Genomic DNA, 26806 nt, shown 5'->3' with positions numbered 1-26806 from the left:
GATGCGCCATATCAGAACTCACATGTGATGGGAAATATGTTTTAGTCCACTTTGTGTTCCTAGAGACATGGATTAGATGGTAATTATGAGAGGGGTAGTTGTTGGATTTCAACATGGTGTCCGGTAGATGCCAGATTCCAGCGATGCTGTTGGTCCCAAGGCTATGGTACCGTACATCTCTGGAAAATGCATTGGCCATCGATACATACCGATTATCTACCAGTATGTGCTAGTGGAGAAGTATAGTAGGCACAATTATCGGTTCATCTGCGGAAAATATATTCGCTGTGAGCATCAAAGCCATGTGTAGCGTGCAGCGGATCGGCCAGCGGCTCTCGGGCTAGCCTTACACCTTTGACCCCACATATCAACCGTCACCACTAGTAGTTTCGCCGCCTTATATTGAATAGTATTTATTGATAGGCTAATAGTAGTGCAACTATATGTCATATGTGGTGATCTACACGTGCGAGATGGCACAACTTAGTTCTTGAACCTGTTGAGTAACAACTGGTCTAAACAAGGGACCAGGGTCATGTATACGAACGACCAGTAGAATATATATTATCCAACAGGTTGTGTATCTAGCTAGTTACATTGACGTCAAGCCTGTTGACTTCACCAACAGAAATTTCGAAGTGCTTCTGTTTGCTCGAAATTCCATTATTTCTATTACTTGTTTGGTGGCAAGGATACTATCTCTCTGCCACAGTTAGGATTATTGTGGGATTCCCCCACGAAATGAACCACCGTTGTACATTAATAGGGGTGAGATGATAGGTGTCTGCAACAATCGCTACACATCATGATTGTGACATCGCAGTCACCTGATAAAATAACTTTGTAGACAGCTTTGTACCTTCCTAGCTTGTAAGGTTCTACCACACTCATAGAGTATATTCTCCCAGTAAGACACCTTTTCTTCTACATCCCTCTAAACATCATCACACAAGTCGCTTCGCATGGCTGCTACAGGGTATGTTAGCAGCAAATTTGAAGAGCAGACCTGTTCCTGTTGCAAACATCGTATTGAGGAGTAAGTTCCTACTATTCGTGTTCTCCGTCCTCAGTTCTAACGCACTATCCGCGATGGTGTTCTTCTTGACTAGATCGGTCAGTTGATGGTGAAAACCGATTGCCATTAGTTGTTGACCAGAACACGAGATATGATTTTAAGACTCACATGCACTTACGGCAATGAAAAAAGAGCACCCGAGGGAGGGATAAGCATGGCAAGAGGAAGAAAGATAATGGGGATGTTGAGATGTGGGTGAAGAAGGTAAAGAAGAGGCAGGAGGTTGACCTTGCTGACATAACTGAGGTTGTTACATGCGACCAATCCATCTCCTTGGAGCTGCAAGGCAGTGATCACACTGGTGCAGGCACACTATCACATCGACCGAGGGCCCAAGCATAACTTCATCGCTTGACATGCCTCACTTTGAAATTTAAAGTATACACGCAAGAAAGGTCCATGAAGAGGACTCTGTCACTTAGCCCAGTGCTAGGGCCTACTGAGACCATATCTTGATTAAATCATCTGGACTTTTAGGGGTGAAAGATTACAAGTCCACTGCGATAAAGTGTCGGGAGAGAATAACTTAACAAATAGTTCAAGCGACATAGCCAAAGGGCTCTCCATTTTGTGATCGCGGGTGGAATCCGTCAAACAGTGAAGCTGCCGTCGAAATTGGCAAAGTAAGCAAGCAACCACCGGACGGATTGAGATGAGGACTAGAATGAAGGGGACCCCAGCTTCCTCGGCGGGTGTCACCGTGGCTGTCACAGTACATCTTCAGGTGAGGGGTAACTGTGGGCAACGCTCTATTCCTGACAAGTACCGAGTACCCCGTCTCTGCTTCCAAGGCAATGTCACCGACTTTCTGCGACATTAGGGTGGCTATTCTTGGAACTACCATCAACCGCCTATACTATTTTCGCAGAATTATCAGTCGCTCAGTGGGTACGGGGTAGCTAAATTTAATTTCCTAGGGTCAAGTGAAGCCGGTAGCAGTCAAGCTGAACGGAGACCGACTAAGTGTGCTGCGTGACAGATAGACCAAAGCCATTTACAATCACCCCCACTGCACCGTCGTCACAGCAGTAGTGGGCATCCTTCGAGCCAGTCAACCAGCAAACCCATCTTTCCTTGGGCGCCATGTCCTCTCGAGCGATGCTCGTTATAAACTCTGGATCATCAGTATCAGGATGTCGGCCAATCAGAGCTCGGGACCGCGTCGGACAGACTCTCTCCAAGCGCCGCCATATTCCCGGCTTGCAGGACAGCGACAAATCAGAGGCCTGAAACTTGATGCCACCACGGGATGATTGGGATCTATTCGACGGTTTTTCAGTCATCTCCGCCTAATGCACCTGCAGGCTCAACCCGTCACATCGCTCGTTCCAGCAATCACGGCATGCCTCCCTCCCTTCTCTTCGACCGTGTCATGTTCTTTTTTTATACCGCCAGACGAGGGATTTCAAGTTACTCGCTTATACTTATACGCCCTCGCCCACCCTGTTCCTCTGACCGCGCTTCCCTATCTCTAAGTATACCCCATTGAACTAACCTTCCGTTTTTGGTGAGGGCTGGTGATAACCCTGCCAATTCTATATTCTATCTCAACCTCCTTTACTAAACCCTCCAAACGATCTATTCTCCCTCCACGCAGTCGTCCCCACACCGCCCACAGTGGAACGAACAGCCTCACTCCTAAGGGGACGAGGCACTTGACCAGAAGACTCCGAGGGCCATTTTGCCATAGCGAAGAACTTCCATTGATTATTAGTTTGGCTGGTCCAAAGCACAACAACTTCTTCGTTCTTCGACGGTCTATTTCCTCTATTTCCCCGCCTGGGCCCTGTGCCACAATGAACTACTTCCCCATCCTATCCGATCCTACGGTATCTGATACCGACACGACCGAAATTCTCGACACAGACTTTGAGTCTGACTCTTATGAGAATTATTCAGATGTTTCCCGTTATCTCAGCGGCCAGTCTGTGAGTACGCTGTCCGGAGAATATTATCCCAATGGCTAACAATAGATGTAAGCTCGGAACGGAGAGTGTGACAACTGCTTCGACGCCAGATGATGTGAAAACCCCCGATACAACCGGCCTCACGGCATTCCATTTCCAGCTCGATGAATATCCTGTCAAGGGTCCTGTAGGACCACACCTCTTCCGTGTTTCCTCTGAATATTCGGAGGCGTCCTTTGGCTTCGACTTGACCATGGAGGATATTTCTACCACTGCTACAACTCCGCTCTACCAGGCCGCTTCCAAGCTTGAGCCCGAGAGAAAAGACACCCCGGTACCGGTCACTGCCGTCGCAACGGAACAGAAACGGCCTGAGAAGACAACATCCCGTCCTGTGCCTAAGGAGAGTGAGGTCGCCAATTGGACGCCCCAGGATGTCGTTACATGGCTGCGAAAGCAAAACTTTGATGACTCTGTCGTTGAAAAGCTCTTTGTCAATGACATCACTGGCTCGATTCTTCTTGAACTTCAAGCGGAAGATCTGAAAGAACTGGAGATCAAGTCATTTGGAAAGCGACACCGATTGTTGGGTTGTATTCGGGAGCTCCGGGGCAGAGCGGCCTCGGTGGCGTCAGTTGCGTGCGAGTCCCAGTGTACTTTGGATCCCACATTAAGGGAAGACACATCAACCCCACAGACCACTGCCGCTGAGGTTGGTGTTGATTGCACAAGCCCAAGTACGGACGATGATAAGTCCCGATCCAAGTCTTCACAACATCGGCGTCGCAGACGTCAAAAACAGCAGAAGGGCACAGATATTGTTCCTGAAGACTCGGTCTCCATTGTCGCCATAGAGCAGCTGTTGCCAAGACTTCACACTTGCTCTAAGGGCGAGAATTGCCGCAAATGGCAAAAGCAACAGGCCAAGCTCGCACGTCTAGCCAAAGGCCTCCCGGTTGAGGGCTTAGGCGGCTCGGTTCTTATCACTGGTGACCCGGGAAATCCTGCGACCGCGCAGAATCTTGTCAAGACACCCAAGTCAGAAGTAACGCCATCTGTTATTGCATCCTCAGATGCCCTGGGTAATAACCATGCTGCCGCATTGCAGCTATCCCAGGACAAGCTCGAAGGCGTGAAGCCCCGTGATCCTCAGGAAAACGTACGGCAATTCCTAAGCTTTCAGCGCCTCAGTAAGCTGGAACCAGCCTGCGATCCTGCCACTCCCCCCGGAGATCACCTCTCTCCTGGAGCTGGCTCGCCTGGAGCCGCAAGAGCGAATGCTACCCTGTCCGAGAATCTTCGTCATCTCCCCAAGCTCCGCATCCCAAGCCTCAACACCGATACTAGTTCCATGTTGTCGCCCAACTACTCTGCTCAACGCACAATCACCCCTTCGATCCTACAACGAAGGCAACCGTTTGGTAGACAAAACTCAAAGCAATCTCTTGAGCCCTTGCAAAGGGGGGTGTCACCTTCAGACTTCTACAGAATTGACCCCCACTATGCTCAAAGCACGCCTTTGTCTGAGATGGATGCCCCAATTACTGCCATCCCCATTGGACCTGTTGCGCGGAACTTTTCTCAGTCTGTTCCACCAGATATGAGATTTGGGGGAGACATGCACCATGTACCGGATGTAATTCTCCGACCAGCCTCTACTAGGCCCGAGAATTCGCGGAGACACGCCTTTGTCTCAAATGGTCAGGATCTGCCCTACCTAGGAAAACGGTTGCCATTGCCACCAATCGAGACTCCCGAGGATATGGCAAGGACCCCTCGGGCTGCACACTGCAAGGCTCCCAACGGTGACAATAGCGTCACCCACAGTGGGTGGATGAAAAAGCGGAAGACGACACGGTTTCTCCGCCACGATTGGGAAGATCACCACTTCACCCTGCGGGGCACGCAATTAGCCATGTTTCCCGACGAAGAGACCTCACACCGAGACTCCAAGGCTCTTGAGTATATCGATGTGGATGATTATGCTGTGGCTTGCTCGTCCTTTCCATCCAACTCAAAGCTGACAGCGGCTTTCAAGAAAACCGTTCTGAAGCGCAAAGACACCACTCAGGGAGGAGCCGCCTTTGCATTCTCTCTAATCCCATCACCGACAAACAGCACGTTTGACAAGAAGCTTTTGTTTACCAACGGCCCCAAGGCTCATCACTTTGCAGTCAAGACACGGGACGAGCGCATTGACTGGATGAGAGAGTTGATGCTTGCCAAAGCGCTGCGGAAAAGCCGCGAAAGCGGTTCATCTATCAACCACAATGGAAATTTCATCTAAACGATGTATTCGAACAAGCTGCAGATTCTTGTGGTGTTACTGCATTTGCTACAGTGCATCCTTTGATACCCTTTTACTTGCTTTAAGTTTTGCATTTACCGGTTTCATTCTCAAGTTCTCATTTTCATCACTCTTAACGACTTTACGACTATATCCATGACTGTGTCCAATTTTCTGTCTCTCTGCCTCTCCCTTCCCAATACCTAATAATCCCCATTTCATTTGTCAGTGGCACAAAAAACACGGGTAGATTGGGTGTATGGCCCCCGATGTCGACTCACGTCTGGCTTACCATACTGATTATACATTACTCAACTTATTGTGGAGGCTGGCCCTTCAGATTATGTATTTAAACTGCAACCAAGGCTCAATAGAGCTAACAAGAAACTTATGATTCTAGACTGTGAAACACATCTCTACTTTTAATGTAGCGTTTCTCCCAAAGCCTCTATGAGTTAGTCTCGAGACAAACCAGCTGAGACTGGAACTGAGCGATCGGAAGTGGATGGAGCCGACCCGCCTTTCCTCGGGTGACACCTTCGTGCTGGACGCCACCCAGCAAGGTCGGCGCTTAACCAAGTCTACCTATCAACTTCTCAGCAAACCCAACAGCTTTACGCCTAACAATATGAAAACCTTATCCCTTATTATGTCACATGTAAGAGCAGACCGGTATGAGTTGTATCCCCTTAGTTGTTCATATTTGAGCATTCAGATCTCTTCGAAGTAAACTTTGTCACTTCTTCGTGTCCAAGTTCTCCTGGGGCTCTCTTCTGCCATACAATGTCGCGCTGGAGGTACGCACCAAGGATCGCAACTCGCAACTTTTGGTCTGAGCACATGGTGAAAGTGCATGAGGCGGGGGTGCATATTACTTGCCAGCAAAGTCACTCACAAGGGGGGTGGTGTGCCAATCCTCGATGTTATCACAATGTCAGGGATGGGTGGAGCCCATTATTGGCCGCGGGAGCACGGAAGTATACTATGGATGGATCCGCCGGGCGGCTAACGCTCGGCGAGGAGTGGATGGATGCGAGCACACGCACGGCAATCACATCTGCTCCACCTGCAGTTCCCCCGCTTCTTATCATCGTTGATCGAATGAATGTTGCGATGGGGACGGGGCTGGAGTGGGGATCCCATGGGCCCATTCCTGTCTTCGTCGCGACCTGCAGTAGTAGTAGACTCATGTCTCCCAACTCCGTACCGTTTAGTCGTTACTACTACTACCACTCACTTCGTTTCTCTTTGTTCTGTCCTGGCTGATGATCACTTTGGTGGCCACGGGGCAGCAAGGTACCATGTAACATGGATAGGTAATATCTTTCATGACCCTAGTGTGGACCAGACATGTCTGGGAGAATATTCAGCCCAGTATAACTTGTGTTGATGCTGCTTAAAAAGCATATTGACTGTCTGGCTTATATATCTCTCTCTTAGCTTCGACACTGGTAAATAGACAGTGGCTAGCTACTATTAGTAATAATTGTAGGAATAGCAGTGACGGAGTAAGTAGTACTACTACTAAAGAGCATCCAGCTTCTCTCATAGGTAGAAGCGCCCACTTGGACGGCTTCCACTGGGCGTGTGACCAGCAGCGGATTGTCGCTGTACCTAAGCTTTCGGCGGTTGTCGGTGGGCTGCCTTGCGAGGGGCACCAGTGAGCATTTGCTTCTTCCTTTCTCCAGTAATTGATCGCTATTTCCACTAAATATCATCGCAAAGGGTTTGTACCCGCATGTTTCTCTTTTTCTGCTAGACGCCATTATTGTTATTCGCTGCGCATCCGTCCTGTTTTCCGCATGGAAAACCCACCCGGCACGCTTGGGTCAACCGCTTAGTCCTACTTTGTCTCGCTGATTTCTCACTCACACTTCCTCTTTTAACCTCTTTTGTTTACCACTTCCATATATCCACAGCATTTTACTTAATTGTTGTCACCCTCTCGCTTGTGCTTGCTCATATACTCTCCGTTGATTGCGGCTACCAACCCCTGCTTCCCGTACATTTACATTACGGCCAAGGAGGGGTCATTCAGCGAATTGGTACCGGTGCAGAAATATGGTCGAGGTCTCAGAACTCCGGGGGGACCTCGTTCAGGTCACTCAGTCTACTCGCATTGTGATGCGCTGTCTCAGCACTGGGCGGGATTCTCAGGAAACATCACAAAAGGCTCTCACCCTGCTGGCGGATATCTTGGACTTGCTATATCGCATCAAGGAGCAGATCAGTTGGGGGGAGGAGAAATGGCACGTGGACCCATCGCGTCTGGTGGCTTTGGCCGAAATGCTCTCCTGGCTGAATTCCTCCATGAAATCAATCGAGCTCTACTTTCAGCCGGGGGGAGTGAGCGTTGCTTACTTCCGGAAACACCTGTTGGAGAGAACATTCCTACCGCGCCTGGAGCAGTATAAGATTCTCCTGTTGCTAGCAATGCAGCCTGATTCAGAGTATGACCCCGGATATTTGATGCTAGCCGTTAGTATATGTCAGTAAGGAAACTCGAGCTAACTTCTGTCCACAGGGAACGGTCTTGTTTGGAAGAAGAAATACGATATACACTCCGGCTGGCTCGAGGTGTAGATTGCGGTATGTACTCATCTAAATGTGGCTTAAGTGCTGGCAGTTGATCAATGTACTCAGGCCCAACGGTTGATTTACAATTCGAGGAAGATGCACTGGGCATAACAAGTCGACTTTGCTCTGAACAATTTATTGGCCTCGCCGACTTGTGTAACCGACGTCTCAAAGGGTCATGCAACTGGTTCTTCGATCACACAGAGTACAGACGCTGGCTGCTTGGAACTTTCAAGACACTTTACTGTGTCGGTCCGCGTGAGTACTCCATATACCCTTCAGCGAAACACTGGTAAGCTAACTTGCTGTCTTCCATGTCGATAGCTGGTGCGGGAAAAACATTTCTTTCGTAAGTCGTGCTACATACAATTAGATAGATTGAACACTGATGAGAAACATGCAGTTCTGCTATCATCGATTCTCTGCAAAGAACTTTCACGGGGCCCGATGTAGCCACGGTATTCGTTATCATCCAGCAGGAGCATGCAAAGGACCATAATTCCACCGATATTTTACGCAGCATACTGGCTCAGCTCGTATATCGCAAGCGCAGTCTTTCTTATGCAACATCGTCTCTTTACCACTCTGAATCCTTGACAAAAGGGAGGGCCTCGCCCAAGGAATACCATAACGCAATACGTGCGGAAGTCAATCGTTTCTCGAAAGTCATGTTCGTCATGGATGGACTGGAACTACTTTCTGATAAAGAGCGCATTCTGAGCCGACTGCAGAAACTCCCGGAGCATGCACAGCTATTAGTCACCCTTCGTGAAGTTACCCAAGTGGGAGACGCATCTTATGTGAGCATCCTGGGATCATCAGAGGATCTTCAAAGATATGCTATCTCTCGGATCGAGAATGATGCTGGATTGAGGGGGTTGTTTGAAAAGGAACCGGACACTCGGTTGTACGAAGAGGCCGTATACACTGTTGTGGAAAAGTGCCATGGAGTGTAAGTATCAAGATCTCCCCCAAAGTTACCGCGTCATAGTAGATGGGAGGCTGATTGTCGCTGCTTTACAGTTTCCTTTTGGCGCATATACATTTAGATCTTCTGTCGCGCTACACGGACCGAAACCTTCTGGAACGAGCTTTGGTCCATTTACCAGAGAGCCTCATTGAGGCCTACAGTGAAGCGATGAAGCAGGTAGTGAGCATCAACCCGAGTGCCGCTCGCTACGTATACTGGACATTGTATGCTTTTCGACCGTTGACGGTCGCAGAGCTAAAGTGTGCCACCAAAACCTCAACAATAGATGACGGAAGCAACAATTCAACCTTCGAACACTCTCTGCAGGTGCAGACTGGCGGGCTCTTGACCGTGGATGCCGTGACAGGAACTGTTCGATTTGTCCACAAAACCGCGAAGGAATACCTCACTGGCACAGTTGCAAGGGTGTTCTTCCCCACCGCCCAGAAGGATATTACGGAAGTGTGTATTACAGCCATCTCACCAGATGAAGTGGTCGATGAGTGCTACCGAAATTGCGGGCCGATTCCCCGTAGCGCCAGTAGCGGCTTTCTCAGCTACGCGGCGAGATACTGGGGCGACCATGCTCGTCAAGTCCCTGATGACGAGCAAACAATACAGGTCCTCACAAAAACATTTCTCAATAAGCTCCTGTGGCGACGGCCACCTTTGAAGGATCTGAGTGATGAAAGAGTCATACCTAAAGAGCTAGGCCTTGGGTGTTATCCTTCAGACTGGAGCGCTCTGCATGTTTTGGCTTTCTTCGGCATCATCCCTCGATCAAACCGTCTGATCCTCCAAGGTGCCGATGTCGATGCACATGACAACACCCTAAAGTTTACTCCACTTCATTGTGCCGCGTATCGTGGAAATGATGAAATGGTCAGTCTTCTGCTAGAACATGGAGCCGACGTTAACGCCGTCGCACGAGATGGAAGCACCGCACTGCATTTGGCCACACAATATGGGCAGCGCAAAGTATTAAAGGTGCTCTTTGCTCATCGGGTCAATCCCCAAATTGCAAACGAGAAAGGCGCTACAGGCCTACAGGTGGCAGTTGGCACAGAATCCGACGAATCCACGATCCCGTTGCTAGTGAAAAACCGAGTAGGCGTGAACATCCGTAACATTCACACGGGAGACACCGCTTTACACCTTGCTGTTGAATGGAGAAGACCACGCATCATTCTCTTCCTTCTTGACAAAGGTGCTGCCATTGACATGATGAACGAGAATGGGTTCACGCCGCTGCAGCTAGCAGCGAAAATTGATAATTGCGAGGCAATCTCGCTTCTTCTTCAGCGGTGCGCTCAGGTAGAGACGCGCTCCTTGTCCGGATTCACAGCGCTGCAACTCGCGGCTCATGCTAGACATTGGGTTGCCTTTGATTTATTAGTCATTGGCGGTGCCGATGTCAACGCATGGAACAAACAGGGGGATTCTCTGCTCCACGAGCAGGCGAAAACCTCCTCCAATACAGCAATCGCTGCTAAGCTCCTAGAGCAAGGTGCCAATATAGAAGCTCGTAATCACCAGGGGTATACCCCCCTTCAGTGTGCTGCCAGAGCAGGAAACAGAGCGATGTGGCTGTTTCTGCTTGACAAGGGAGCAAAGATGGATGTTGAAACTCCGAAAGGTGAAACACTCCTCCACATCACACCACCGATCAACGATGATTGTCTCGATATTCTCAAACTTGCCCTGGACTTTGGACATAACGTCAATGCAGTGTCTAGTCAGGGCTGGACGCCTCTACATCAGGCAGTGTTCGTTGGCACAGGTGTACCTGACTTGTCTTTTGACAAAACAGCTGAATACATCCAGATGCTTCTCTCGTGTGGAGCAGATATCAATGCTCGCGCCACATCAGGAGCCGCGGAGACACCACTCCATCTTGCAGTTATGGCGGTTGTTCCCAGACCGTCTTTGGTTCAGCTTCTTCTGGACTTGGGTGCCGATATAAATGCCATGACTTCAGAAGGCAAGGCAGCCCTTCATCTTGCAGCTGAACGCGGTCGCGAGACAATATTCAGGATCCTTCTGGAAGCGGGGGCAGATGTGTCACTTGAAACCCCAGACAGTGCCACGTCTGACGATGATGACGATGTTGATGGTGAAGAGGAGGACGGGGCAGGGAGCACTGCGTTTGATGTAGCTCGAAAGAACCCATTTGGTGCGCAATGGTTTGATAATGACGGTCAACTGCGTCCGGGGCCTCTTAGAACCCGTAGAGACAGCGTTGGAACGGACATAGAGGATCTAAATCCTGAGTGCTCGGAGGAGGACACGGCAGAGGCGACCCTTATTGGAGGCGAACAGCCATATGTCCTCATCACTTGATGGGGGGAAAGGAGAGGCTGGACTTCACTGACGATGGTGATGACATGTAAAGAGCAATTCCGGTGCTGGTCCACTGGACACTTGATACCCGAGCGTGGAGCGGATATGATTCGATGCATGTGAACAGGAGTCCCGGGATAGTGCAATCATAAAGGCGTGCTATTTCTTGAGGAGGAATGAGTTGGTTACAGTTCTAAGTATAGTATACTCCCTCCATATAGATTGAATCTAGATCATGGCGCTCTTTCGATGCGTCTTCATCAAACTTCTGAGAAGCCTTCTATTTCAGTATACTCTAAGAATAGCAAGATTCTTCTTCTCGGGAGCTTCGTACATGAAACTATTGAAAACCATCACGACTAGCGTGTTTTTCGATATACCAAATTGACATCAGGATGTACGAATCAGGAATGGTGGGAAGAGAAATGTATGAACAAACGCGTCATCGACACCTCAAAGTTAACCACCTTATCGACGAGGAGCCGCGTGCATGTCCAATGGCATGTTGCAGCTTTTCATGCACGTCCCTTCCGTTGGTGATAGTGACGGCTCCTTCAGGTTATTATTAGGATAGACCTGGGCAAATTACAGCAAGTCATTCGTGAGAACCCCACCTGATGTGCGAGCAACGGCCAATGGACAGGCGTCCATTTCCCTCCAAGATGCCTCTCCGGCTGCTAATTAACGGTTGTCAATGCTTCCTCTCAATCCTTCTCACGCCCACTTTCCCCTCCTTCTGCCCCTCCCCCTCCTCTTTCTTCCTCTTCTTCCTTCTCTTCCTCCATCACCCGCACGGGCCGAGTCCCGCCCACTGCAATGATGGGTCAACAACGACTGGCTCTGGTCGAATCATGCTTCAAGTCTTGAAGCTTGGCAATGTATGTTGGCGCCCATGGAATCCTTTCAGCCAATAGCCATACTCAGATGCTCCTTAAGCGCCGTGGTCGATTAAACTTGGGCGTTACTATGTCCCGGACCGGCCATGAGAATAACACTATTACCCATACTAACTATTGCCGGCTAACTGGAGAAATGCATCTTCTTCCATAGAAAGAATCTGGCTTTCGGAAAACCGCGCATCGAGAACTTGAATCTATACAGATTGATTCCTATTCTTAGCAACAAGCCATGATATGCGAACAACAATAGCAACATGGACATACAACACCACCACCAACAACAACAATGCTTTGCTCACTTAGTCCACAAACTATTGGCAAGCCCGGAGGAGATGCCATCCAACTGACCAATGTTGCGCTCTCATTATCCGCCATTCTCAACTTCGCGCTAATGATGAACCTCCCCAAGACCCTGACAGGAACCTCATGGTAAGAGCCCAACGTGATCGACCCTTGCAGTTTCCGGCTGCACGCGAGCTGTGCCAGATATCGGCTCGACATTCAGAGGCTTTCGGTGCATGCCATACCATCCATCTCGACCACCACCACCTGGTCTCAATTTAGCTCTCGCGCTTTGTTTTCGGTCTTCGCGACAATGGTGATTTGTCGTTCGTCCTCGTTCCCCACAAGGTTTGCATCTCGGACTTGTCTTCGAAACATCGTCCATCCACAGTCATCCGCTGGTGTTGGTAAAAAATAGAATCTACCCGGGCATCACCTGCAACGGTGGACACCATGTCAACCCTCTCTATGTCCCAGATGCCGGGGTGGAAAAGATTCATAAAGGCCAGCTCGATGCCTCCTTCGTCTCAACTCCATCCTCTTCTGTATCATCTTCTACAACAACATCCTACTTCAAGGATAAGCATAGAGAGGATCTCAACACAGTGCAACATCTCAAGTCTTCTATTGTTACTTCACTTTATAATCATCGTTTCACATCTCTGTTTTTACAATCTCTATCATCTAAGTCGACAGTCCTTCTATCAAGACCTGTGACTTCTTCGTCACCCTTCGGGAACACTCTACAGACTGCTTGATAAGGTGGTGCTGCACAATGGCTTCTACCTCCGCCCAACCAGTCATGGACGATACCCGTCGTTCCGAGAGAGCCAACTCGGAATTGCCTGATGAGCCTGGTCCATCCGGGGAACGGAAGACCAAGACATACAAGAGATCTCGTTCAGGTACGACTGGCCTTAACATATAGATACCTTCCATCATATGCAGTCTCAGATCAGCAGGGTAGCTCCAAAAAGCACTGACCATGGAACTCTCTTTAGGATGCTTCACTTGTCGCTTGCGACGGAAGAAGTGTGATGAGATCCGGCCGATCTGCTCTACATGCACTAAGCTTGGTCTGAAGTGCAATTATGTGACCCCTAAGTGGTGGGCCACTAAGGAGCAGCGTGGGGTGCAGAAGGAAAGGATCAAAGAAAGGATCCGACAGACGAAGGTGATGGAGAAGGAGGGCAACTTGCAAAGTATGTGCCACTCGCTCGATGCTTATCTGACAAAGATGCATTCTGACTATTTGTGTAGAGTATAGAGACCGGATTTCTGCTCTCGTCCCAAAGCCTCCGGAGTCTGAGGGAACGAGCTCCAGTCATGCAGCGTCCATGGGCCAAGCTATTACCATTCCTCAGTCTCTTCCTACCCCGGTCACTCCCAATCCTAATCCGTTCCAAGTTCAGCAAGATGTCGCTCTGAGCACTGGAGTTGTATCAGCATCCCCAGCCTTGCCCCAGAGCTCGCCAGTTCCCCAGGCCTCTTTCTTGGCGCAGACCCCATCGTTGCCCCAGTCTGCGGCTTTCTCTCAGACCCCAGCACTTCCTCCAACCCCATTATCAGCTCCTCCCACCTCGACATTTGCCCAATCGCCCATTATTCCCCAGGTTCAGACGTTCACTTCAACTGCGGGTGCTCCCCAGCTACAGCTGGTGTCTCGAGTGTCGATCCAGCCATCTCCTCAGACGGAGACGTTCACTCGTCCACCTTTGCCGCAATATAGCGGGCAGGGTCCTTCTTCAGTGCCGCCTCCAACGCCCCGGCTTCCTCACAGGGAGTTGGCACGTCCACCCTTCAGTCTCCCACAGCCTTACAACCAGGACTTCTTCGATAATATGGCCAACGGAGGCTCCGATAGCACAGATGCTCAGCTTCCTCTTTACGAATCGGTGCGGGGACTCATCTCTGTTGACAATAATGCCCAGCCGCTTCTGCAACACTTTGTCGGCTACGTCCTGCATACTGTCTTCCCGATCTTGGAAGCAAGGCAAGGCCCTCGTTTGCACATAAATGAGATCCTGGGCCTGATGCAAAACAACCGGGCGTACCTTCGATGCTGCCTCAGCGCGGCAGCTATCCACCTCAAGTACACCCTAGGCTTGGACGACCAAATGGATCACGACATCATGGAGCATCGCTACGCAGCCATCTCGCAGCTCTCCAATGTCCTCAACAGGGAAAGCGGGCATCTGCAGAACCTTGACGCTACACTCGGTCTGATCTTCTACAACTCCTTCGTGGCAACCTCAGAAGATTATTTGGATGATATCCCGTGGAACCACCACTTCAAAGGCGCTGCCACTCTCATTAAGAAGCTCATCAACCCTCCCAGTTCTCTGAGCGTCGCACTCGTTGCATGGATCGATATTATTGGAGCTACGATGCTAGGGGCAACGCCGGAGTTCGCCCATACCTATCGGCAAAGACATGTAACAGGTATCCGTTCTGGTCTGCAACATGTTATGGGTTGCGATGACCGTATCATGTACCTCATTTCGGAGATCGCATGTCTAGAATCGCTGTGGCTTGAGGGCAATCTCGAAGAACTGGATCTGTATCAACACGTCTTCGCACTCAACGAGCAGATCAATTGGACCGAAGCGACCGACTCACCTGTCGAAGCCCCTTACGACTCCAACGGAGTCATCATCGCAGATAAGTTGGTCACGCTGATCACGGCGCTCTTTCGACTGGCAGCGCGGCTCTACGCTCACAGCATCCTCCCGACCTTCGAAAGCTACGATGCCACCGTCATGAGCTGGGTTACCAGAATTGGCGACATCATTCAGATGATTCCGACCGGTCGCACCGGTTACGATCGCTGTCTGGCCTGGCCGTTTTTCATTGCGGGTTTGTACTCCGTTCCCCCCAGTCAGTTCCGGAAGATCTTGTCGGAGAGAATCGCTGCCCTGGGCTGCCTAGGGAAGTTCGGAAGTATCGGTCGGGTGTATCGTGTCCTGACAGAGGTCTGGAGGATTGCTGACGCGACCGCCTCTCTACCTGGAAGCGGCACAAGGCCTCCCAAATTCCGTGTTAGTCAGTCCGTTGCAGCTGAAGAGGCCTGTCAGGCAACAATTCAGCAGCATCGGAGTCCGCTGGATGTCGAAGAAGTAGGTGATGAGCACCACGATGGGGAGCAAGAAGCTCAGGAGGAGCAGAGTCCTGAGCCACCGATTCAGGAGCAGCACGGTGAGGAGCACCAAGATCACGAGAAGGAGAGCGAAGAGCCAGAGAAGCGCTACATCTACTGGCGAGAAGTTATGCGGGCCAACAACTGGGAGTACTTGCTGATGTAGGGGGCCGTGTCTCGCCACAAGCACCGCAGCTCTTCTAACCCACTCGCTGGTCGATGGTTATGAGCGCAAGCGACAACTGCACTAGTTGGCAAGGCGGCTATTAACGAGGGAAATGTTTGTTAATTCGTTTGCTTTGTTCTCTATCTGTGTTGGTTTCGAGTTTGTTCTGCTTTTCTTGCCCAATGATCTTTTTGAGATTAAGTCGTGTCATCTATCTTTTGTCTCGCTATTTTGTCATTCACACTATATACCTCATACGCTCGCTGGATCCTGTTGTCGCGCTTGCAGTGTTTGTTCCTCTTTGCTTTGAACTCCTCCTTCCATCATGATCTATCCACGACCAATGCCTTATGTCCCTCGTTACGTCCTTCACGTCTGATGATATATAGTTTATGTTTTGTTCGGGTTTTGCTATTTATTTATTCCTGTAACTCTTGCTTCATTCTTGATGATATTCTGCTTAGTTAGTATGCTATTTAGTTCCGTCTTCAATGCAAGTTTGTCCCGCGTTCTGTCCAGAAAGAAACGGGCCAGTAGACCACCTTCAGCTGTAGTCGAAGAAAAATACTATCTTTCCACCCCCTCCCCCCAATACTTAACCACCCTCCCACCAACCGACTACACCCACACCACCCACGACGACCAACTCAACCAAAAATACAATTAATCAACCCACATACTACTTACCTGGTACTTCATCCACCCCACTACTTAGCCAACCAACCAACCTACTATATATAATTGGTTAGATGTAAATTAGCCGCGCAAACCCTCAGCCTCGGCTACCCTTCTCAGCACACAGACAATCGAAACCAACCTACCTATTTATATTAGAAGGTACTACTAAGTCGAATGGACGAATGCGACTCCACCACGCGGCTATCGAGTAGTATTTCAAGGATGTTGGTTTGCGTTAAGCGGAGTTGGAGTGATTGCGGCTTACCCTCTTGATTGGTCCGTGGGAGAGGAAGACGGTGGTGGTGGCTGAGTGCATAATGATACTACGTATGTAGATAGGTGGAAAGGAGTCTGATCCTGCAGGAATTCTGTGGGTGGGATTCTGCTTGTGCGTGGGTGTTGCTAGTGCTGGTGCTGGTGCTGGGTGTTTAGGTACGACGTAAAGCTTGTCTGTTCTATTGGTCTGGGTTTGGGATATTCTGGTAGTTATTTGTATGGATTATTAATTTAACTGCGACTGGTGTGAGGGTACATAAATAGAATGGAAAAATTCCGGAGATAGAGACCATAGCAGTGACGAAAATAGACATGAACTCCGACTCCCGTATCGCATATCCCATTTGCAGGTAACTTTAACAGATGAATGAACATAAATAACAAGACGTGAAGTGAAGCATGACAAAACTAGACGTGATGGAGCATGTACATTGCACTCGTGACACAAGGAGATATAGTAGATGGTAGATATGGAGGATTGACTTGATATCCAGTCAAACATGGCACCAAGATGGAAGCATCAAGTGTTACGACGCTTGAGATTCTTTCTCTTCTTGCCCAGCGGCGGTGCATCAAGCTGAGGAGCCCGCTTGTACGTGATGGTCGTGGTCACCACATGACGAACACTGAAAGAGTTTCCCGCCTCACTGACCGGAGACTCGAAGGGACGACCTCTATACTCCGATGAGGTGAAAGGAGAGTGGAGGGGGTGTGCACTCCTCGGGGAGTCTGACACCGGTGTGCAGACATACGGCGGTGGTAGACGCATACGTTGACCATGTGTAAGATGAGGGACGACCGCAGTGGTGCTGTTGTTCTTCGATGGCTGGCCACTCGGGAAGTTGGTCGACGTGGTGCTGGAGGGGGTGGTGGAAGTGGGGGAGTGACGAGGCTTGTCGACCATGTACTTGTAGAAGTTGGCACGGGATGTTGTGGGACTGGAGAAGATAGGACTGAAGGTGTTCACGAAGTCTGTGTATGCTGGTGGAGGAGTGATAGAGGCCTCGTTGTCTTCGGTGCTGCTGGTTCCTTTTCCCACGATGGACGATGACCTGTCTGGGTCAAGGCATGTGGTGAAGGTTCGCTCGCGGAGCTCGGATGGAAAGACCATGCTCTTAGGAGTCGTCAATGGACGGAGAGTTGGTTTGGTGGGACCCATCTCGAGGATTATGAGAGATGATGTAGAGGTACAATGGCAAGTTGCAGCTTGAGGAGAGAATCTCAAGGGTTGTTTAATCGGCCTGGAGGGAGGGGTTCTTATAGTAGACAGAAACCCCTGGAATACAGGTGGAGAGAGTGGAGAGCCTTATCTAGGCGGAGGCAAGAAAGCGAAAGAACTAAGTTTAGGGGGTAGCTGGCAAAGAAAGGATCTGTGGAGGAGTCAGAACCAAGGAGAATCCTATACATCCTGCTTGGGGGTTCAGGCGTAAACATACAGATGGCTGTACCAGACAGTATCAATACGCAGGAGCCGTATAGATTCGCGAGGACGAAAGTGGTTTAGCCTAAGCTGCGTTAGCACCTTGCACCTTCAGCTCGCCAGAATAGCAGCACGAGATCGGATTACTTACTTCCAGGCACCCAATCTGAAGGTCGAATAAGAGTGTCTCTTAGTCGATGATTATCACTCAGTCCGGACCTAGAAGGCTAGCTATGGTATGGTTCCGGCGTGGCAAAATTCCTGGTGTCAAACGAAGACAAGCTAGTGGAGGCGCACAGTCCAGCTGTTTAACCCCAAAGATGACAACAGAAAGAGCTAAGGATACAAAGAGACAAAGATTGACTTTTGATGATGATGATGAAGAAGAAGAGATTAAAGAGAAGGTTTCTCTCTGACTTTATAGACTTTTCGGGACCTTTTCTTGCTCGCACATAAACACCAGACGGCATCTCCAGCATTGTCGCGCGCCATCTGAATCAAGTCTCATCTCAGGGTCCCCTATCCCCAGAGGCTTCAAGAAGCGGTTTGTCCGGTTCTTTTCAAAATTCCATGTACATGGTTCGTCACAGCAAAGCGCGCGGTTCCGCTACCACCGTTGAAGCCGTCGTCGTCATGACGATGGCAGAAGACGGGGAGGACCCGAAACATGTTCCTGCAGCACTAACGACGAGCACGGTATAGCCTGCAGAAAATTATCTAGGGTCGACAGCATCAAGAAACACCATGGAAGGGTCGTGCTCCAGTCACTGAGCAAGAGAGAAGATTGTCTGTTGTGATCATGGTTTCAATCGACGACCCCTTACATTGCAAGCTTGAAGACGGCGCTTCGTGGGGATGGCTGGACCCTGATAGCGGGCTGTAAGCGGCTACGATAGACGGTATGGGTCGTTGCCGATGAAGAAGTTTGTCTCGGTTCTATGCATCAGGAACATGAAATGGCCTGGTCCGTCTGTCTAGTCTACGGACGTCTTCGTTCGCTCGAGTCAATCCAGATGCTCACGTTAGGTGCTTATACTTATGAATGTGAGCGCCTGTAGAGCCAGCATATAATTTGCACTAACACCTCGCTACTATAGCCATGGCTTCTTTGATGGGCTGCGAGGGCTACGACTAATTGCAATATCTAATCGTCCAGTAGTGGTAGTTTGCGTCAGCTCCCACCTTCGAAGGGCGCGTGGAGCAATGAGATTCCCTGCTGACCAGGAGCTTTCAGTGGTTCCTTTCAGTGCCTACAGACTATCCATCACCAGAGCTGTCTAGCGAATCAGATTCACCATTTACGACCATCCAGAAGCCGGCGCTTAAACAAGCCACCAACCACCGCTATCGTGATACAATTGGATACCCGCTGGTGCTATAAACAGCAACATATGCATCTCCTGCGTAGTCTTGGTAGGCGCTTAAACGCGACCATGACTCTCGCGCACCAATCAACCCTCCAGTTAAGAGACGAAGTAGCACTGGACAAGAGCATATGCTCAATCCCGCACTCCTCACGTCTCGCGTTGTCGCTCTTCCAATCAGACGAATGATTTAGCGCCGGGAAGATATTCTTGGCAACTGGCAATCCTGGCGGGTACTAGATAACTACTAAGATTAGATCTGCTACCGGTCTAAAGATGGGATCCCTGCACGCCTAGCTATTTTTGGATATCTGCACACTATCTCAACTTCATAGCACTACCTCAAGTGTCCATTCCCCTCTCATGGCAGGATAACTGTTGGGGAAGCAGCAACTCATGGAGGGTATAAGAGAGGTGTGTCTTTTCATCCAACATGAGCAGTCGAGTCCGACTTCTAAATGATACAAAAAACCGTTCAACAACATCTACCGTCTACAGTCGCATTCATTTACATCACCTTAAACTGATACCAAGCCAGCACAACGCCGCTTGCTCGTTCCTACAGCCAATACTTTTGCAAAGACTAAGCACCATGCTGATCCAATTCCCCCTTATGCTAACCTGATAGCAGCTACTCGCCCTTCGCTAATGCACCATATCCCTTGTGCCCCTCCACACTCCGCCAAACAGGCTGGCTTTATGACCGACTAGCCCGCCCTCCTCTCACTCACTCGCTTGCAAGATTGATCAGCCATTACTTAAAACAAGCACTATATTAGCTCTTTCTATTCTTGTATCATCGTCGCACGCATACCAAGCGCTGCTGGCGAATTGACCAGCCATAGCTTTGCGCTAGATGAGTGTTTCTTCCACCTCATTGAGTTCATGCTCACATGCCATCATCACACCCGCATATATCCTACGCCAATATTGCTCACTCTTGTCTCCACAGTCGGCAGGGGGTTCCGCCAGAGGGAAGTTGTCCCGCACGAAGAATGATAATTTTAGATCACACTATCGATTTCGTGCTTGTGTCTATCACGCCCTTGGTCATCCTTCCCTGTCTTTCCAGCTCATATAAGGTATGTATCTACACTCACATCATCTAGTTGATATTCTGTATGATACTGTATCATACCGTCCACGAATACACCTTATACCTCCAGACTTACGCTCCACTAAATCCGCTCGTCCTCCGTCTCCAGCATTATTCTTGTCTGGTTTCCTTAAATAGCAACCAGCACTGCTGTCTCTTTTCATTCAATCCAATTCCTACGCGCCTGTCCCTGTGCTTCCCGGTATTATCAGGTCCCTGGTCGGTCGCTCGCGACCATCTATATATAGAGCTCACACTTCTATGGCATGTTCAGTATCATGTAAACCGCAATTTCACCTGTGCAGTTCCCTAGTGCACTAATACCAAAAACTACTATTGCAATGATATAACTCATTGGGAAATATTTAGTACGAGTTGCCGCCTTGTTTCTGCCTTTCGCCAGCACACTCGGCGCATTTTCATGTTGCTGAGTTGGTTGATTGAGCAAATGTGAGAGGCATCACTACGTCGTGATCTACAAAGTAAGCAGGCATACCCCTCATCACAGGGACTTCATGTGTCCGGAACTCGGCTCGGACATAGAGAATTTTATCCCTTAGGGCGCTATAGTCCTCTTTATGGTAAAGTCTCCAACTTAGAACCGGCAGACTTGCCTTCTTCGTAAACCCATGCATCACTCTCCGTCAAGAATTAGACCTAGTATTATACTCCCAATATCCATTCTTGTACCACCCCTTCTCACTAGACAGATATATAGGAGCATCAAACTGGCTTAACCTAATTAATTTTGTTTCCCTCCACAGGCCGGCCATATTAGTTTCTCTACCCAATGCTCTCATCGACAAAAATTTGTAATAGCAATCAACCGTATTCTCACATACTCCAACCAATTCCTCCTTTCATCTTTTCCACTTGTCATCCATCCTTAGTCATTCTCATCTAAACCAAACCATTAAACATTATACCCACTATGCATCATCACTCCCAGCAACCCCCTCCATCTACTAAAACAAATACCCAACACCCTTCCCCTCCCCAACTCTAATTCCACCCAACACCCAACTCTACTACTTGCACTCCATTCATCAACCCTTCCCAATCACGCCTCCCCTACTACCCACAACACTTTTTAGGCTTCACCAATCTAATCCAATACCAACACATCCCTTCCCAGAGCACGAACCACCCCATCCACTCATCCACCCGCACAATAGCCCACAAAATAATGGCATGACCCACTGAGGGTAATCAACTGGATACAGGTACATCACCCTACGGACAGGCTAGTATAAAAAGACCTTGGATCAAGGTAGTAAGGAAGAGCTTTATGGTACTTACTGGTGTGTTGTCTGAGATGACTTTGGGTGGCTAGGTGTATATGTGTGTGCTGGTGACGCACAGGCACCCTTATGGGTCTGTATCTGAATCTGAGGCGGCGATTATTTAGGAAGTGTCAGCACTTGGATTAATCATGGTGGCAGTATTGGTACATAGGTTACTGTATCAATTGAAAGAGTACTTAACTCATATATCCAGGAACTTAATCAGTTGGGTCTTGTGTGGATGTGCAGAGTACTAATACGTTGCTGCTCCGGGTAAGTCCACTACAGTAGTCTCTATGACGCGGGCTAGTTGACTGGTCAGTAAGAGTCTTATAATTAATGATACTGTGTTTCTGACTACAGCATAGGAGAAACATTAAACTCAGATGCATCGCCCGATTATTGAATTGAGAGTAGACTAGTACAAAAACATCATGAATGCCACCCATATCCCAAGAGCCGTAAATCATTCAAATCCAACCCATATACCAACAGCCTATTAGTTAATACCGGGACCTGCTATATACATAAGGCCCCACTAGATGTACAAGGAAATAATCAAAAATCAAACCGTGGTATCATGTCGCACAGTCGTGGTGAACAGAGTGGTATCATAATCGAGAAGATGAAAAAGCGATGAAATCGGAAGAAACGAAGGAGGGACTTGGACCGCATCCGAGATGAAAGAAATAAACAGCTGGAAGAGTCGTCACATTTACTCTTCAGTCAACGCGTCGTCTCCAGTCTCGCGCCATTCCTTGGATCGTTCGGTCAGGCGTCGCACACCTGCCACACGCTGGGCCCAGTGGGCCTCAGACGGCGATCGGAAAGTATAGGCCCTTTGCGAGGAGATTACACCGATGCCTTGCAACACAGCCTTGCGCGAGTCTCTGGAGAATACCGCAGGATGGTTGATCCATTCCAGCGCCGACTGCAGATCTGCGTCCAACGCCGTTATGGTCTGACCATCGACTGCAGACACAGAAGTGATGGTCGCCGTATCCGAAGCCGCCGACGAGTGACCGTCAAACATAGACGACTTGGGTGAAGAAGAGGTGGGAGTGTCTGCTCGGCTACCGGAGTCGCTGGTACCCGCTGGCCTGGCGCCCGGGGGCAGAGGGGGAAGACCACCCTTGCCCAGGCCTTTCAAGATACTGCGAGTCTCGGTCAACAAGTGTTGCGCACGGTCATGCTGGCCACGGGACACCAAAGTCAAGGCCCGCGTCAGCATGTCGGACGTCAGAAGCTCCATGCGTCGTTGAACGATGGATGGATGAGGAGGGATGGGTGGGCTAGACGGGCGACCAGGTTTGGCTTTCGGGTTAGGTGGAAGCATAGTAATTGCCAAAAGCGACGGTCTTGGAGAATGAGTAAGATGGCCTTCCCGCAGGAAGTCACCATAGGTCAGGTCTGCCTGGATCAGGGGGACCTCCTCAACGCTCGCCACACGCTGGTCATCGCCATCAGACATACCTCCTAGTGCCTCTAGTCCTGACACCAGGCTCTCCCAGGCATCTTGAGGCGTAGTGTCTTGCGTGGAGTTGTCAGGAGGAATAACAAGCTGGACCAGAACGTCACGCTTGTCGCCAAAGCGCAAGTCTCCCAGAGCTGCCTCCGCATCACGGCCAGTAGCACGTTTTGTGGTATGCAGAGCTCCACTGATTTTCACGAACTTGGCAGGAGACCCCTCGGGTAGACGAAGCTTCAGCTTCACGTTCTGGTGGGAGGTAGTTTGTAGTGCGCCCAAGCAACCAGCGACACACTCGCGAAGCATCATCCAGTCCTTCACGTAGACGTATGAGCCTTTAGTCCGAGTAGAGAGTTCAATAATAGTGTCCGGTTTGTGGGTAAGCCCAAGGCCGAATGAGTGGATGTTAACCCTGCAAGCAACGTCAGCAAATCGTCCACTGGGCCAAGGATCAAGAATAACTTACTTGGCAGCTTCAGCCCTGGACACAACAAAATCGACGCTATCGGGATCGGAGGTGGATGTATCACTGATTAGGAGGATGGTAGAGATGGGATTCGACGACTTTCGTTGCATCAGCAAGTCCATGGCCACGTTAGCACCCTCGACCACATCTGCACGAAGACTCTTCTGTCCGACAGGTCTGATGGACTCAAGGATCTTGGGCCATCCACCCCAAGACTTGGTGGTCATTCCCACTATTGGGACGCCTCCACTGCTAGACCCAAACGTCACCAGTCCCATACGGTCGCGAGGGCCAAGGCTTTGTACGAGGAATCTTAGTGCATCTCGAAGGAGCGTGATCTTCAGTCCTTGCATGGAAGAAGACACTGGAATCACGACTACAAGGTCGAGAGGAATATGGATGGATGGCGCTGGGCTCTCGTTGCCCATGCTCGTATAGTCTGTGATAGCCGTGTTGATTGATCGGGCTGCCCCGTAAGACGAGTTGATCGAGGCCTGGCGTTTAATTGGGTTGTTCCGGTATTCCTCCTCCTCTGCGCCAGAATTATCATAGTCGTAATCATTGTTTGGAGACGTGCTCTCAATGGGATGAAGGTCGAGAAGGGAACGGCGCCAGAGTTCTAACTGATTGCGGTTCGGGAAACGAAGGTAAAAGCAGGGAAGCTCACTGACAGACAGGTTCAGTGCAAGGATAGGCTCGTCTGCGGCAGCCTCCATGCTGTTCAGGTGCTTCTTGATGAGAATGGAACCCTTCAAGGTGCACCGGGTTGGCTTCGGCTTGGACTGTTCATCGTCATAGGGACGGCGCTGGGTGTTCTTCTTCTCCTTGACGCAGATGAGCATTTCTCCGAAGAGATAACATTCCAGTTCCTGCCAGGAGGTACGGTCTTTCCCCACACTCATGTGGCCGTGCAAGCGGAGCTTTCCGAATCTGAGTTTCCGTCAGCGTTGCAATTTTGTAACGGCCAAGTTGAGTCACTTACCGGTTGAATTCCAGGCCGTGCCAATTGTCCACCTTGTTCCGCAGGTCCTCTGCCAGATCGTCCAGGTTCTCCTGGCTTTCATAAGGAACTGGTTTCGGCTCCTGGTTTGGGGGAAAACGCATTGCGCCGTAAGGTTCGTCTTGGGGCTGGTCTTTGCCATTCGCAGTTAGGTCGCTTGCATCGGGCTGCCAGCTGCCCTCAGGCACTTCCACCGTTATCAGACACGTCAAAGACTGCTGCTGGCGTGAGCGATTAAGCGTCGGGAACTCGCTGCGGATTGTCACCGTTGGCGCCGGGATGGGATTCTTCGTGACAGCGGGACGGGGGCTGAGGTCAGACTCCATAGCTTGCACGTCGTAATCATGGCGTCTTCCATTGGCGACATGCTGATGCGACTCATTATATTCCGATGAACCAGCAACACTTCCGTTCCGCGAGTGATGTTGGCGGGATCCCATAGTCAGACGTTCGACCCGTTCGCGGTGGCTGCTATTGTCGCGGCTGTCGCGTCTGACGTAAGTATCCCGACTGTCACGGTTATGAGGCCGGCTTCCTGCATGACTTCCAGCATCACTGAGCCGCCGTGCTTGAGCTGGAACAGGTTCCCAGGGAGGAAGATTAGACATGCCACTTCGATGAGTCGCAGCGTCACTAGTCACAGAGCGGACAATATTGCTGAGCTTCTCTGTATGCGGTAATGATCAGCACAACCGTTATTCCGATCCCTGCAAGGGAGAGAAGACCTACCGAGATCCAGCATATTTCCCCCACGGCTCGTATCAAGCCCTAACGGCGCATCGCATGTTGGGCAGTACTGGCCCTCGAATTCGCGAATATATTCGTAGAAGCAGGCTTCATGTGAGACATGAGTGCAGGAGAATTGGAGAACACGTTCACCGCGCAAGGTATGTTCCAGTGGCTCGTCGCAGATAGCGCACTCAGTGCCGACGAACGTTCTGTCTCTCCGCGTCCGAGTGCGGTCAACATCCATTAAGCCCGCCATTGGCCTGCCTGACCTGGAGTTGAAGGACACGCGCGACGAGTTGTGGGAATCAGACGGCCAGCCGGGGTCTTGTTGGCTGGAATAGACGGAGTTGGCTGTGGTAGAGGGGGCGCGAGACCGGGCAGTTTGAGCAGAGTAGCCTGTTCCAGGGCGCTCTAGTGGTATATAGGTGAAGGTTCGGGGTGGAGGAGGTGGCGAACGAGATTTGGAATTAGAGAAGAAGTCTGCCAATATATTGGATTTGTCACGGTCAGTGGTGATGAAGTGAGATGGGAGGCCAGGTGAATAGCAGAAGCCAGGACGGACGACAGCAAAGGCAAAGCAATGCAGTCGTCTCACATAACACCAGTGTAGAAGGTTGGAGAAATGAGTCAACGTTCTAATTCACGTGCTGACCCCAAGGAGGGTATAGCAATGAATGAACTGTAATGGACAAGGGACAAAAAAAAGTCCTGAGAGCTCAAGAAGGAAACGAACGGGGGGGCAGCTCCAGCAAAAGAGAGGAGAGACAGTAGAAGAAAGAGAGATAAGGAGGGAAAAGGAGAGTGGATGGGCAGACAGCAACCAGAAGAAACAGAAAGAAAAGGGCAAAAAAGTGTAAATGATAACCAGAATAAGAAGGACAATAATAATAATATAAGATTCAGCAGCCGAAAGTTAAGAAGAATCAAGAGTAACACTAGTACGAGACACTATACTTACGGAGCGGAGACTTCTTTTTAGGACGAGCACTGCTGCCACGCTCGGATGTGTGAGGGCCAGAAGAATCGTCATTCCCAGACGTGTAATCCGATCTGGGAGAGGGCCGATGTTTCCACATGGATCACGGCAAAAGAAGCTCCTGACGGATCAGGAGGACAACAGGATCAGGAAGGAGGAGGTTTTGGGAACTTTTGAAGAAAACAAGCAGAGAGATTTACTACTTAGGGGTGCCAAGTGGGGGGGGGGGGGGGTCAAGACGTAGTGGGGGTTGAACCTGAGGGAAACGCCCCGAGGATGGATGAGATTGACCAAGGGTGGAGGAAGATGAGTGGCTGCAGTGAGAATCATCCAACAAAAAGGTTGGTTGGCCACGCGTGAGACTGGGAAGGAGGAGGGAGCGAAAGGGAGGGAAGGGTGTGTGTGAAGATG

General features: G+C 50.0%; 5 protein-coding genes across 5 annotated transcripts; 3 read left to right on the top strand and 2 right to left on the bottom strand.

The window, feature by feature from the left end:
* Positions 1 to 2871: 2871 nt before the first annotated feature.
* AtWU_07381 (SAM and PH domain-containing protein) lies at positions 2872 to 5269 on the top strand (the record flags this gene model as incomplete). Its single annotated transcript, XM_035502490.1, has 2 exons — positions 2872 to 3003; positions 3056 to 5269. The coding sequence occupies 2 exons, from the start codon at positions 2872 to 2874 to the stop codon at positions 5267 to 5269; spliced, it is 2346 nt and encodes a 781-aa protein (XP_035358383.1).
* Positions 5270 to 7330: 2061 nt separating this feature from the next.
* AtWU_07380 (NACHT and Ankyrin domain protein) lies at positions 7331 to 11156 on the top strand (the record flags this gene model as incomplete). Its single annotated transcript, XM_035502489.1, has 6 exons — positions 7331 to 7719; positions 7794 to 7858; positions 7913 to 8104; positions 8171 to 8195; positions 8250 to 8798; positions 8870 to 11156. The coding sequence occupies 6 exons, from the start codon at positions 7331 to 7333 to the stop codon at positions 11154 to 11156; spliced, it is 3507 nt and encodes a 1168-aa protein (XP_035358382.1).
* A 1956-nt stretch (positions 11157 to 13112) lies between these two features.
* Positions 13113 to 15639, top strand: AtWU_07379 (C6 transcription factor rosa; the record flags this gene model as incomplete). The annotated part of the gene is made up of 3 exons (XM_035502488.1): positions 13113 to 13242; positions 13339 to 13539; positions 13598 to 15639. 3 exons carry the CDS (start codon positions 13113 to 13115, stop codon positions 15637 to 15639), a joined length of 2373 nt encoding a protein of 790 aa, XP_035358381.1.
* Positions 15640 to 17113: 1474 nt separating this feature from the next.
* Positions 17114 to 17752, bottom strand: AtWU_07378 (uncharacterized protein; the record flags this gene model as incomplete). The annotated part of the gene is made up of 1 exon (XM_035502487.1): positions 17114 to 17752. One exon carries the CDS (start codon positions 17750 to 17752, stop codon positions 17114 to 17116), a length of 639 nt encoding a protein of 212 aa, XP_035358380.1.
* A 4719-nt stretch (positions 17753 to 22471) lies between these two features.
* AtWU_07377 (vWFA and PH domain-containing RING finger protein) lies at positions 22472 to 26495 on the bottom strand (the record flags this gene model as incomplete). Its single annotated transcript, XM_035502486.1, has 5 exons — positions 22472 to 23636; positions 23691 to 24620; positions 24673 to 25357; positions 25420 to 25899; positions 26378 to 26495. The coding sequence occupies 5 exons, from the start codon at positions 26493 to 26495 to the stop codon at positions 22472 to 22474; spliced, it is 3378 nt and encodes a 1125-aa protein (XP_035358379.1).
* Between the last annotated feature and the right edge of the window lie 311 nt (positions 26496 to 26806).

This window comes from Aspergillus tubingensis, assembly GCF_013340325.1.
Source record: "Aspergillus tubingensis WU-2223L DNA, scaffold_8, whole genome shotgun sequence".
Lineage (NCBI taxonomy): Eukaryota > Fungi > Ascomycota > Eurotiomycetes > Eurotiales > Aspergillaceae > Aspergillus > Aspergillus tubingensis.
Note: the sequence above shows the minus strand (reverse complement) of the source record. Positions and strands in the feature narration are given on the sequence as shown.